General features: G+C 35.7%; 1 protein-coding gene across 13 annotated transcripts in view; it reads right to left on the bottom strand.

Annotated features, from left to right (window-relative positions):
• Slc4a10 (solute carrier family 4 member 10) overlaps window positions 1-15,183 on the bottom strand; it is a 223,608-nt gene that overhangs the window by 127,476 nt on the left and 80,949 nt on the right. For all 13 annotated transcript variants that reach the window (XM_075985037.1, XM_075985040.1, XM_075985048.1 and 10 more), the window contains exon 2: window positions 9,551-9,632. In XM_075985037.1, the coding sequence (XP_075841152.1) occupies window positions 9,551-9,632 (82 nt within the window). The remainder of the gene's footprint in view (window positions 1-9,550; window positions 9,633-15,183) is intronic.

The following is a 15,183-nucleotide window of genomic DNA, read 5'->3' on the forward strand; positions in this document are numbered from 1 at the left end:
GAAAGCCTGTTACAGGGTACAGGTAACATTCTGACCTGAGTACGCATTACTCTGTATCTACTTTGTATATAGGTACTGCATCATTTATTATCTCTTTAATAGTCTGCATAATGTACTCTGGCTGATAAATATATAACAAAATGTCATATGAAAAGCTTGAGGGTGTTAAAAATAAGAACAACTCTAAATCAACAACATATGAAACTATGTCTAAACACAGAATTGGCATAAAAACATGGCCTACTAAATGTCTTTTTGATAAAGAGAAAAGGGGGAAACAAAACTTAAAGCAGCATGTAAATAAATGCTAAGTAACTTAGTACTAGAGATAGCTAAAAGAGTTTAAAACAAAAAATGAAAGCCTATAAATATCTACAGTGAGCCTTCTATTGTGTTGTGTTTTACTAATATATTCTCCTCTGATCTTCACAAAATATTGATTTCTTTAAATATACATTACAATAATTTATACTACCATGAAGAAACTGCTATTTTTTATACAAAATTGTAGATTAAAGCAATTCATTCAGTTTACCAATATGGCTAAGCATTAATAGAGTCAAATTTATGCTAGGCCCTGAGAGCCAGATGAGCCACTCTTTTCCTGACTCTATTAACTGGAAACATTCAGTCACAGAGAAAACCTTTAGCTATAGAAAACAGCAACATTGACAAATCAAGACCAGGGAGTTAGGAGGATGGGAGGGATTCGGGCAGGGCGGGGTTACAGGACATCACAGCTTGGTAAAGGCAAAGATGGATCATTCTATATTTCTTGCCCCTAAATTTCCCCTTTTATTATCTTATACACTTACAATTTTCTACATTCAAAAGTAGTTTGGTCAACTCACCTTAATAAGGCAGATTTCCCTGTCTCGCAAGAATTTCTGAAATAGTTATATTATTTTGGGGATACCAAGTAAATGTCTCCTTCTGAGTGAAGAGAGTGAAAGAATAACTGGGCAGGGGGCTGGAGAGATGGCTTAGTGGTTAAGATCACTGGCTCTTCTTCCAAAGGACCCTGGCTCAACTTGCAGCACCCACATGGCAGCTCACAGCTGTCTAACTCCAGATCCAGGAAATCTGACACCCTCATACAGACATACATGCAGGCAAAAACACCAATGCAAATAGAATAAAAATAAGTTATTTTTTTTAAAAAAAAACGGGGCAAGTAGAAAGCAGCAAAAAACTGAAATGAGGTTAGAGTCATGTGCTCTTCTGCCCCTAGTTTGGTTGGGTTTTGTTGTTGTTTTTTGTTTGTTTGTTGTTGTTTTTTCTTTGGTTCATGTCATAGTATCTATTTTGGTACTTCTCATTGGGCTCTCCCATTTTCATTCTGCCCAAACCAGCTCCACCCCTATAAGTTCTTTCTTTGTTTATTAGTTTTGGTTTAACTAGAGTCCTGTAGAATGTAGTCAGGACTGTTTGTATGATTCCAAGCTTAGAACTAACCATCAGAGTGTGGTGGGCTTGCCAGTGGGTACACAACTTGATTACATGCCTTCTCTCCTAAAACCTGTTGGTTGCCGAGAGCAGCTGTATGTGGTAGGGCCTGTGGATCTCTTCCATGTTTGTAGCTCACTGTCAGGAGGGCTCAACCGATTCTGCAACCTTTTCTTTCATCCTTTTATTTTATGTAGCATCTAAAGAACCATTTAATAAGAAGACAAGCAGAACTAAAATCGCTTGCTTTGAGATTCAAAGTTTGTAAGTTATTTCTGAAATGGGCAGTATCTTACATGAAGCTAAGCTGGCAGGAATGGGTAACCACCACCAGTCCCCATCAAGAACACATACTGTGGATGCAAAAAGGCTGGCAAGATTCCCATCTCAACAGCAGCCACCAGACGTGTGTGTGTGTGTGTGTGTAACTGGTTGTAGCTCCATAACTCACCCAGTTGCTAAAAACCTCCAATTGGAATTTTTTTTGAGAAAGTAATTGTATATATTGCCTTTATTTTATATAAGGAAGATAAAAGACTTGTGTTACTAAGAAGCATAACACGTAAGGTTCAGGCAAGTGTTCATAGGTGTATGAAGAAAAGGAGATTACATGACTGAGTAGCACAGCACTGCCCAGGTAAACAACAAGAGAATCAACAGTTTTAATGGCAATGTCCCAAGTCTTCGAGTAGCAAGCAGTTAGTCACATAACTTTTGTGGCAACTTATATCACTCTTACTGCCTGCACGCCACGAGTTATCTGTCTGGTAGGAGAATTAGACCAATTGGACAGGCTGTCTGTATCAAACATTTGTCTAGAACAAACTAGAAGAGCATGTCTAGAATACAGGCTCTCTCTATTTTTTTTTATCTTGTTTTTCTTCACTGCTATATTCCTAGTATCAGGAATAGTATCTACCACTTAATAATAGGCACTAATTAGAGAGTGATGGGGGCCAATGGGAAGCTAAAGAAATGATCTATAGCTCTATTAATTCTCACTAAATGGAATTCAGACTAAATGGGATATAGTCAATCATTTAGTATTAGAAATCCTTAGAAACCTATGAAGAATCCCAGAAGTGTGTACTTGCACAATGCTTAAAGTTATACCTTGAAATAATATTTTGAAGGTTAACCAATGATAACTCATGAAATCAGACATACCCTTTCAATATCAAAATTCAGACGTGAGGCACTTCTTCACATCTACTGTAATTCAAATTGCCCTTGTCTTTGAGGCAGTATAAAGTCAGTTTTGCGGCTTATTAAGACAAACATTTCATTGAACACTTGGGAAGCCCTTAACCTATATAGACAAGAAGTCCCTTTTCAGATTTCCACTAGCAGTGCATGTGACGCCTAGAAAGCTTCAATGCTTTAATGAAATGTTTCAATGAAACATTAAACAAAGAGATATTAAATTCCTTCTAATGTACATTTGGATTTTAGAAGTTCACTTAGAAATCATAAACTTTAGCGCTGGAAAATTATTTAGAAATTTCCCAACTGAAACCTCTCATTTAACATTTGAAATAAACTGAAGTTTGTTGAAACACAGTCCAGGAATGGGGTCATGTGAGGAGAATTCTGAGTTCTTGAGACCACTACAAGAAAATAAGACAAGAGTCTTGTGACCTCAGTTTTTTTCAAAACAAAGAATTGTTCTTAAAATGTGTTTTTGTGCTCCTCCCAGGCGTCGCAGGAGTGCGTTCACTGCGGGTTACTCAGTATTGCTCGCTGTTGATGTTCATTATATATTTAAACTATCCTTTAAAAACCTCTGTGCAGAAACATGGTTTTGCCCTGCCACGTGCAGCTTGTCCTTGTGATTGTATACAGCTTAACTCAAGAGAACTTTACTCAGGTGACCATTCTTATTAGCATAAATTGTCTGAGGCTCTGAATAAAGTTGACTATTGCATGAGACGTTAGTGTGCCTTATTTATCGGCCCTATTCTCCCAGGTTCCACCACCTCTAAGGGGTGCAGGGGCTAAAGTCAACTCATTTCTAAAATGAAATGCTGCTAAGGAACTTTATCTGCTGTTGGGTAGCACTAACAATTTAACAGTTGTTTTTTTATTTTTGTAATACAGAATTCTACTATTTTTGTAACAAAATGAAAGTATATACCGTCTTCCAAATATTATCTTTTAAATGTTTTAAGTTACCACTTCTAAAGATAGTTGAGAGTATCTTGCAAACATTTCCTATGCATTTTCCTCACCTCATGCTTGTATTTGCTACATAAGACTACTACTAAGATCACATCCAAAGACTATAAATCCTTTTGCTAAGGCTAGTGCCTTTTTATTACAAATGTACCAAAATCAAAACAAAAGAAAGTCTGTAAGACAAAAACTGCTAAAAACTAATCAAAATGAAACCAACACCCTATAAAACACACACATAACAACAAACCAAAAACATGGAGTTCATTTTGTGAGTTTCTTGATGACAAACAAAATTAGATTGTTTCTTAATCTATTCAGCTATTTTGTGTCTTTTAACTAGAAACTTGTGGTTATCAATGTTGAAATTTATTGTTGGACTATGTGTGTTGATTGCAGTCATTATCTTTTGCTGCTTTTATTCTAAGTTGTATTTTGTTTCAGTAATTGTAGCTCAATTTGTTTTCTTCCTAGAGTGTCATGGCTATTCCTGTTCCTCTCTTCAGTAAAAAGTACACGTCCAGATTCTCTATAGGTTTGGTTTGGTGTGTACATAAATTCTTCTGTATCGTGGAAAATTTTCCTTCTTTTTTAAGTATGACAGGTAGTTTTTGCTGGGAACAATAGCTGATGTGGTCAGTCATAATATTTTAGAATTTGAAGTGAATTCCTCCAGGATCTTCTATCTGTACAAAGTTTCCACACTGAAATCACCTGTTACAATGATGGATTTCCCTTTGGACTTTTTTTTTCTCTTGTAGCTTTCAATACCCTTTACTTATTCATTCTTTATATTTTGTGTCTTAACTCTGATACAATATGAGAATTTCTTTTCTGGTCTTGTATATTTGGTTTGGTGTGATTCTTGTATAAATATGGATATGTCTTTCCTTAGTATGAAGAAGAATTTGGGGGGGGGGGGGGTCTTGTGGAAAATGTAGTCTAAGAAAATGACTTGAGATTCTTCCCCACATCTATGCCTATAATTTGAAGATATTACATTTTCATGGCTTCTGGAAGCTCATGTACCAGTTCCTTTCTGGTGTTCTTTAAAATCTTTCATATTCTTTTGTTATGTGGTCTAATTTCTCTGCTTTTATCATGGAGTCCTGATAATCTAGCTCCTTGTTCCAGTCTACGTGCACGTATTTCTGTTGAGTTTTCAAATTGGTTTATTGAGGTTTTCAATTCCATTTTCATTCCAGGTTGAACTCTCTTCAATATTTCTATCTCTTTATTGAATTCAGTTCTCGATTCCCGTACTGTCTTTATTATTTTATTTACCTTCGGTTTGTTCTATCTTGAGCACTACCCAGGCATTTGCTTTAAGTTCATTCCTTTTACATTCATTGACCTGTTTCCTGGTGTCCTCTAAATTTATTGGATTTTTTTATGAAGTTTTTATTGTTCTTTGAATTTCTGTGCTCTGGTATTCATCTAGGTAGCTCTCATGATACAATTTTACTATAAGTCTGGTAAACTGGGGTGGGGTATACTGGGCTTGGTTGGTGCACAGAATGTAAAACCTGACCCTTGCCTGAAGTTCGGCAAAGGTGTACTAGGGTTCCTCAGACGTGGCTGGTGCATTGGATGTAGGACCTGGTCTAGGTCTGGGGATGGGGAAGGTGCAGGCAGAGTAGGGTCATGCATATGGACTCATCACGTTAAGTAGGGCCACAGGAGGCACAGGCCATGAGTATGGACTATGTTAGATAAGAACAGGCCAACACCTATTATGCTATAAAAGTCTTAACCACATAAGCTAACAATACAAAATGAAAGACCTGACAACTTTATGTTTTAAAACTATAGGTTCCAGGGAATATTCAATGGGCAGGTTGGACTGCTCGAAGGAAAAAATGTTCTTAGATAGATATTTGTTTTCAGAGAGTTTGCTGAGAGTCAGCAATAACACCTTTGAGAAAATTAGGACACACAATTTAATACTGAAGGAAGCCAAATAATGCTTTACCTACAATAGCAGGCCCCTTTAATCCTGTGGGTAAACCCTGAAGCAGGGGTAGTACATCAGAATAGTCCATGTTTTAAGAAAGAAGGATCAACTGACTGGGCTTCTTCAGGGCAGCTTCCGTACTTTTGTTCTTTCATTTATCCAGTGTGTCATGGGGCAGGCTGCCTCCGTAGGCAACAGTCAACTCCTCACAATGACAACAAGGTACTCAGATGTGAGCCATTAGAAGGCAAAGCTACTGATAACCAAGGAAATAAATGACTGAGTTCTCTTTTTATTATACCCATGAATGCATTTATTTATCTTTCAGGTGCAAGTGCATGCTTTCATGCATGTGTGTGCGTGTAAGTGTGTGTGGTATGTATGTGCTACAGTTCTCCTTGGAGTCAGAGGACAACTTGTGGGAACTGGTTCTCTCCTTCTACCAACTGGGTCCTGTGGCTCCAATCCAAGTCATCAGACTTGGCAGTAACCATTTTTACCCATGAAATTCATTTCACTAGCCTATACCTCAGTTTTTAAAGGGATGTATTAATGGGTAATCCTAATAACCAGTACTAGAGATATACATATTTAACAAATATGAAATAATAAATGAAAACATATCATTGTTGTACTTATTACCATCATTCATTATTTAAACATATAGTATTTACACAAAATTCAAATTTAACTGGTTATTATACATATAGTAGAAGGTAATTAAAATAATAAAGTTCCAATGTATTTTCCCTTTGTTGTCTCACACTTCAGACTGTACTAGTCCCACACTGATATGGAAGAGAAAAAGTAAAAATCGCTTAATCTCAATTTTTATTGAGGTTTGCTTTAATCATAATCCCAAGATTATCTAGCGATAGAGATTCGACACCCTTTACTAGGCACTGACACATGAAGAAGAATAATGCCCAGAAAGAACATGCTGGTGGTGATAAGGAGCCTGGGTAGTGGGAAAGACACAATAGACAGTAACCAGAAGATGACCAAGCGGAGGAAACCAGTGGGAATGGAAACCGATGTCACTAATATCAATTCTGAGGATTTAGTAAGAACATAAGGTACAAAATAAGCACATAAAACTTCTCTTAGTTTTAGATAGTAGGAGACAGAAATGGTACAAAACACGCACGAAACAAACAAAGGAAACAGTTTGGACAGCAAAAAAGTTCTACAATTGTTGTCACTCATCAGAATGCATAATATATGTGAATAAATAGCTAATACATTACTTCAAGCTGTTGTTGTTGAGAAGGTGATTATTTTCCACTAAATATATTGTACCTGAGATTTCAAAGATATTTTTATACACCTGGCATTTCTACTAGCTGCACTCAGAATGCTAAATTATGCTAGTTATTCTAGTAACTAAGATACACATAAATCCTAGGAAACAACAAATTTCAGATAGAGAATTTTTAATTAAAAATATTTCTATTTATAAAGCGTGTTTGTCTCCAATATTGGTCCTAATTCTCTTCCATTTAAAACATTTATTTTGTGCTATCTGCACCACTAAATATGCTTCTTAAAGTCATATTATTTTCCATTACACGAAGGAAGTAGCCACCACCTCTATAACTTCAGTGTTGCCTCCCAGTACAGGTACTCTCCCACTTACTCCTAAACTACATCATCCTGCATATCACTCCTACGTTACCTAATTCCAGGTCCATCCAGATCTTATAAGCCTGTGTGTGAATTATAAACCAATTAATAGCAGAGGTGCTTGCCTTTTGGTGTGTTAGGAGGATAAGAAAAATAAGTCAATATAAATAAGACTTTTTTTCAATTTTAAAATTGAAAATATATTTCAATTAAAAATTTTTATGTAATGTCATTTTTGTTTCTATGAGTAATATTTTATCACAAATAACTTAATTATAGTCATTAAGGCAGTAGTTCTCAGCCTGTGGGTTGTGAAGTGTTTGGGTGTTGCAGATCAGATATTTGCATTACAATTCATAACAGTAGCAAAATTACATCTATGAAGTAGCAATGAAAAAAATGAATTATGGATGTTTGCCTTTGTTTAGAATGTTGGTTACAAGTTGTTACAGATAATGGCCAGGAGAAAAGCTCATCAAAGGAGATTTGATTCAGAGTTCTTGCTTTTTTAAAAAAAAAAAAGGGAGGGGATGCTGTGAAACAATGATCTGTACCCTGTCTATTGTATTTTTAATAAAATACTGATTGACCAGTAGCCAGTCAGGAAGTAGAGGCGGGGCAAAGAGAACAGAATTCTGGGAAGAGGAAAGTCACAGTCTGCAGTCATCATCTAGACACAGAGGAAGCAAGATGTGACTGCCTTGCCAAAAAAAGGTACCAAGCTACATGGCTAACACAAACAAGAATTATGGGCTAATATAAGTGTTAATAAGAAGCCTGAGCTAATAGGCCAATCAGTTTATAATTAATGTAGACCCCGGTGTGTTTTCTTGGGACTAAATGACTGCAGGACCTGGTAGGACAGAGACCTTGGTCAACATTCTTGGACTTGGATATTATTTTCTGTGTGCCATACAAAATATCTTCAATAGATAATGTATATTATCAACAATGTTGGTGTTGATTAAAGTTGTTTTCAAATATTATAATCAGCTATAGCTATCAATTTATGGAATTAGTGAAACTAAAGATAAGACTCAAAAACTCTTAAACTAACTAAAATTTAAAAGCTTTATTGCAATGTGAAATTTAAAAATATTGTACTTTTTAATGCTTAAATTGAAAAACACTCAATGGATAGTTAGTTATGATTACCTCTACTTAAGACTACCTAAGTTTTACCTCTCATTCAAATAACAAGCCTTATATACCTTATATCTAAGACAAGAAAAAAATCAAAGTTAAAACATTAAAAATTAAAGTTAATTCTGCATAAGCATTTAATATAGTGTGATAATTGCTAATACTATGCTACTTTGTTCCTAAGTATTATTTGAAATACTCTATTTGATTTTCTAAAAATCCTTAAGATATACCTATTGCTATCAGTGTGCTAACAGTTGAGAGAACAGAGAAGCAGAAAGTTAACTAAAGGCCCTATGCTAATGAAAGGAGAGACCTGGCATTTGAACCTATGCAGTTTGCTGTTAGAGTATGTACGATTAAACTCTACCGTGTCCACTATATTATTAGTCCTTCTCATTGAAGACAACACATAGAAATGGAGTTTCTTTCTCATTCTGCTACCTGAATCAAAAACCAATTGTCCTAAGTTCTGCTCTTGAGAACCTGCTCTGACAATCTTCTTGTCTTAGCATATCTCATATAATATGAATATCTATTTTTATTGTTGAGGGATTCCTCTCTGTATGCTGTGAGTATGTTTTATTACCACTGGTTATTAAAGAAGCTGCTTTATCCTGTGGCAGGGCAGAATATAACGAGGCAGAAAAACTTAACTGAATACAGGGAGAAAGAAGGCAATATCAGGCAGACACCATGTAGCCACTCAAGAAGCAAGATGTGAAGTAACAAACCATGAGCCTCATGGTAAATATAAAATAATAGAAATGGGTTAATTAAAGATGTAAGAGCTAGCTAGGAATATGCATGAGCCATTGGCCAAACAGTGTTGTAATTAATATAGTTTTTTTTTTGATTATTTGGGTTTGGGAGGACAGAAAATGAAAACATAGTCTCCTTTTACATTTTCTTTTCATTATATAATTAAGTATAATTCCTTGGAACAGGTTTTATAGAAAAGATGGCAACAGTCTTTAGAATATTGGATGGATCGAACAAATATCTGTGCATGGACAAATGCTTCTCACCATTTTCAGGTATGCCTGTTGGCATCCTACACTGTACCAAAAAAATCATATCTACATTACACCAGCACACCATAATTACTTTCATGTCAACATTTTCCATTTTTCACAACTGAAAATTTTACATTTCTCTTTGTAATGCCTATGGATTAGGCATATCAACTACGCCACCAAAATAACAACTCACCTTCTAAATCTTCTTTCTCAAAATGTGTTTTGAGAATAGAACGTGTTCCACCTCTATCCACAACTGCTTCTTCATCATTTCTCTATAGAGTAAGGAAAAATGAAATAAAATAAATATATGTATACATATTCTCAATTTCAAAAAGTAAGCTTTAATATGACCTACTATTTAGATATTTAGTCTGCTAGATTATCAAATATTGAGTTAAAAGAGAAACTAAAATAAATTTGTCCAAATATTCAGAGTAATAAATTATTTGACTTCACATTGACAATACTCTTACTTTCCTGCTGGCATCACTTTTTAGTGAGATGAAAAACAGAAAATAAATCCTGTCAGTTTAGTAATGGTCACTATTATCCCTGATAAAGAACTATTATTAACAAGATCACATTTTTAACTATACAAAGAAAATATGAAAATCATTAGTATTGACACCACAAATGTTACGGCAGGGTGAAATAATTCCACTTCCATTAAAAACTGATCTAGTCCCTTGAAAGCAATTAGTAGGCAATTATTAGATAATGAAAGCCCTAATTATTTTTGCTTAAGTGTGAGGCACCTTATTGAATAAGAGTATAAATTATTATCATGTACTTTAAATCTTCATTTAGTTTCCATATATATTTTCCAATTTAGAATGGCTGGACAGATACTACCATATAAACCTTGTACACATTCACAAAACATACTAAATAATCTGGAATTCAGTAAAATAAGGGGAAAGCATTTAATGTAATCAGTGTGATCACCATGATGAAAAAGAACACAATACTAAATAGTGGAACTATTCCCAGATTTTATCTGCTTGTGAATATATGAAAAATCTGATTTTAACATAAACATTTAACATAACAGGAGAAATACTTCAAAGAGTGAAGCTTCTGGAATCTGTTTCTAAGTTAATTCTAGTATGTGACTGGTTAAAAAAAAAATCTTTAAAAACCAAAAGAGAAGAACCTTTTCTTTCTATCCATCCATTTACTTTGAACCGTCAGATACGGGTGACAACTTCCTTTCGCTGGAAATACAGTCTTTGACTAAGTCCAATACCATGTTATTATCCCTGAACTGGGATCGTTAAAGGCAAAGAGGACAAGTGGAACTGGTACACACATGACAGGATTTAGTTACCAAAGACAAGACATATATGTTTAGCATATGGAAAACAAAATCAAAATAGTGATAAAAAATGGTCTGATTCTCAGAGACCTAAAACACTCGTTGTTGATCAAGGAGTTTTAGAAGGGAGGCAAATGGACAGTTTGTTAAATTCTTATTTGATATATATGAATGAAGAAGTTCCAGGCTACATAAACCAAGTGTCTACTTAGACTTATCAAAGCATAGCAATGGCTGCTCTATCAGTTCCCATGCTTGATTCAATTTACAACTCCAAAGATTTAAATAAGAGAAAATACAGATCTACTTGACCAAAAATCCTGCTACACTGACCCAAATTTATAGTCTTTATCATAACCATCTCCAAAAGAACATACCACCTTTTACCAAGATGACTAAGCACTGAAAAAAGGAAATCAAACACAAGGGAGTTACTGGGTCCTGTCCCTGGACTGACACTAATGGCAGGGAACTTATAGCTAGAGCAGGCTAGATGACTGTAAGTAATCATCAGAGTTATAGCTTATGTCCATCTCGTGGGTCCAGTGGGTTCCGGAACCAAGCTTGTGTTTTTTTCTCATGAGGTCGAGTGAATAACAGAAAGAGACACAGGTTATGGTTAGAAAAGTGTTCAATACAAGAGTGATGGTTTTCTTTAAAGTCAACCCTTTGCATAGCTGATGGCTGAAAGACAGATGCCAGTATAAAGAACTAAGACAGGTAGGGAAAAATCAATTAAAATATTATTTTAGCAAGTTGCAGAAAAGAAAATAGAATCTAAGTGCAAAACTACTATGAAGGGACTCCATTTTCCTGAGATCTAGAAGGAGGATCGGGAGAGCTGATGTATATACTCTGAGAAAGAAGGGAACATCAAGTAAAGAAGTTCCTACTGCACAGCCTTGGGGCATGGGTAATATAGGCTTTGTTATTTACCAACTTAACAAAGTGAGTAGCATTGAAGAAATGAGCCACAGATAATAATAAACACTCAAGCCGGACGGTGGTGGTGCACGCCTTTAATCCCAGCACTTGGGAGGCAGAGTCAGGCGGATCTCTGTGAGTTCGAGACCAGCCTGGTCTACAAGAGCTAGTTCCAGGACAGGCTCCAAAACCACAGAGAAACCCTGTCTCGAAAAAACCAAAAAAAAAAAAAAAAAAAGAAAAGAATAAACACTCAAAACACAAGCATCAGATATTATGCTGTAATTCGTTAATACTATCTTCGTCTGAAGCACGAAAGGAAGTTAAGACCCCGTGAGAGAGACCACGGCAACATGACATGTATCCAGTTAACTTGTCTGAGTTGTTTACTAATTCTTTAACATTTTCAGAAGATTAGGCACTAGGCTGCTGGGGGCAGGGGGTATTGCATACTTGTCTGTTTTCCTACTGAAAAGATGAACTGACGAGAGATGCTAGGGCAGTATGAAGACACCATTGCCAGGGACATAAAACGGGGAAAAGTACACTTCACACATATTCCACTTTGTATCAAGTAAAGGGAAGTTCTCATGTCCTTAAGAAGGACTGAATTATTTACACCTATAAATGCCTTTTAGTTACAGCAAATAATATTGGCAGTTTGGCACCCATTTCTTACAAATGTACATGGCCTTAAGATAAAGGAGTATAGATGTTTTTGACCTAACAAGATCAACTGTTGTGTGCTTCACATGTGCAAAATCTACGGTAGAAAGACATTTTTTAGCCTGATGTCCTATGTCTTTCTGAAATATCCCAGTAGAGATCATAAAAGAAATATATACTATGAATGAGAAAAAATTAGAGAGAAATGAAAATGAAGAATTAATAGGCTATTGGTATATTCTTTATTAAAATACATAAACTCTTAGTTTGAGAAGAAGAAGCAATAGAGAAAACCAATGGTACAATTTATGCAATTTTCTGGACACAATAAAATTCAGTCCATTTAGAACTGATTATTACTGATAATTTTACAAATTGTCTTAATATGTGTACAAAATAAATTCAAATATGTATCACACTTAAATGCATTACTGTTCTTTCACATATTTTTACGCTAAAATTAAGTCATGCATCCACATTCAAAGGCCAAGAAAGCACTTTCCCACTTAATTGCTATGCATCTATCACATAGAAATGACATATTTGACAGGGAACAAAACTAATGCCTCATCTATGCTAATTTTTCGCTGTCTATGTCTCACAAATACAGCTGATTTTCAAGAACAGGATTACAGATGCATTTCAACCTAAAGTAATAGCCTCCAACATCCAAACAAATTATAATATTTCTTTTAAAGAAAAATAAACCAGAAGCTATACTGAAAATGAGTTTGGTTTGATTTAATGTGTTTCATTCTGAAGTTTTTACATGCACAACTCCCTTAAATGTTTCTTGGATATACAATGAACACATTACCGAATGAACCTTTGTCTAAAAATATCACAGATGCAAATTGGTATTAATTCATGTATTTAAAGTTCTCTACTTTGGTTATGGTTCAAAGATCAAAATTATCAGAGAGACCTTAAGCTTCATTTCTATTTTCCTTGTTACTCGGCAAAACACTAAACAAGAATTGTGATACAGGGAATGTGGCGAGACCTATAGCTTTGAAGCTACTTTGAAGTTGTTCCCAAATGTATAACAATGAACTTTAATTTTGTTTTGAATCTCTCTAGATGTTTCTGAATCAGTGCAACCAACCTTCCGTAATTTTTTACCCATGTTTGAGTCAATTTTAGCAGTGTATAAATATATGCTTGTCTTCAATACAATTTAAATTTTCCTATGGATAAAATATATGTGTGTGTGTTAATGCCTCTACATATGCATATATATATATGTTCTTTGAAAATTTCGTATGTTTTGGTCATAGTCCCTTCCAACAAATTTCTCCCATATTCAAATTCCTTCTCTGCTCACTCACCTTTGTGTTCTTGTATTTTTGTAAGTTAATTAAATCCAATTTCTACTGCCCATATGTTCTTGGATGCATGGACTTCCACAAGACTGTTATCCACTAACTGGTGTCTGTACTCTTAGAGAAAACAGCTTCTCCCTTCTCCAGCAGCTATCATTTCCCAATAGATCCTCAGTTAGAGGTAAGACTTCCTGTCTACCTCCATTTTCCAGATTGGGGCTTGCAGAGGCAGGTTTTATGTACACTGTGGGATGTCTTCATAATCACTGTGAGGTGATGTGACACAGATGTCCCACTTGGGGCCAGGCATCCTGTACTTTCTTGTTCTCTGTGCCTTGGTTATTTATGGCTCTCTGACATATATTCATCATGTTCCAACCTTTATAGGCAACTGCCTCCCTTTCTGACAAAAGGATAAACCTGAGGGACATTATCCTAAGGAAGCCAGGCACAGAAAGGAAAATACTGCACAAGCTTATGTTGATGTGGAAGCTTAAACCCAGAGCCAAAATCATAGGAATTAAAAGTTGGATGGTAGGTGAGAAAATGGAAAAGAAATAGGGAGAGGTAAAAGTTTGCTGTTATATGGAATTAAATGAGAAACCAATGTCTGTGCTTTTCACTGCAGTTAGCAGCAGTAAAATTGGCTGAGAAAAAAAATTTATTTAGTATTCTGACACAACAAAAATTAGCTCTGGGAAGTAATAGTTATGTGAATGCAATAATATACTTTATTATATTAAGTATATATATGTGTGTAATATATACATATATATATGATACTTTGATCTTTAGAAGTATTTCTAATTCTTTTAACGAGTTTTAAAGCTTTCTGTCAGTTTATATTTGTTGAACATGGCAAAGGTCTCCATAGAGACCTATTTGATAACCGTCCTAAGTTTTCTCTTTACTGGATCAAAATTTAAACTTTTTTCTTCTTAATATATTTTCTCTCATATTATACACCTGACCACAGCCTCCCCTTCCTCTACTCATCCCAGTTCCTCCCCCACCCTTCCACTCTTCCCCAGATCCAATGATTCTCCATTGCCCTTCAGAAAAGAGTAGACCTCCCAGGGGTAACAACCAAGCATGGCATAACAAGATTCAATAAGGTTAGGCACAAATAAATTCTCATATTAAGACTGTATGTTGGATCTTAAGAGCTCAGTCCGCTGGCTCCAATTTGGGTCTCTGTCTCTATCTCGATCCATCTCCAGATGAAGGTTCTAAGGTGATACGCAAGATATTTATCAGTATGGCTATAGGATAGGGTCATTTCAGGTTCCCTCTCCTCAGATCCAAATGAGGAGCAGAAGGAGGGAGAACATGAGCAAGGAAGTCAGGACCACGAGGGGTGCACCCACCCAGTGTGACAGTGGAACTGATCTATTGGGAGCTCACCAAGGCCAGCGGGACTGGGACTGAATAAGCATGGGATGAAACCGGACTTTCTGAACATGGCAGACAAAGAAGGCTGATGAGAAGCCAAGGACAATGGAACTAGGTTTCGATCCTCATACATGAACTGGCTTTGTGGGAGCCTAGCCTGTTTGGATGCTCACCTTCCTGGACCTGGATAGAAGTGGGAGGACC

The sequence above is a fragment of the Microtus pennsylvanicus genome, chromosome 9 (assembly GCF_037038515.1).
Source record: "Microtus pennsylvanicus isolate mMicPen1 chromosome 9, mMicPen1.hap1, whole genome shotgun sequence".
In the NCBI taxonomy this organism is placed as follows: Eukaryota; Metazoa; Chordata; class Mammalia; order Rodentia; family Cricetidae; genus Microtus; species Microtus pennsylvanicus.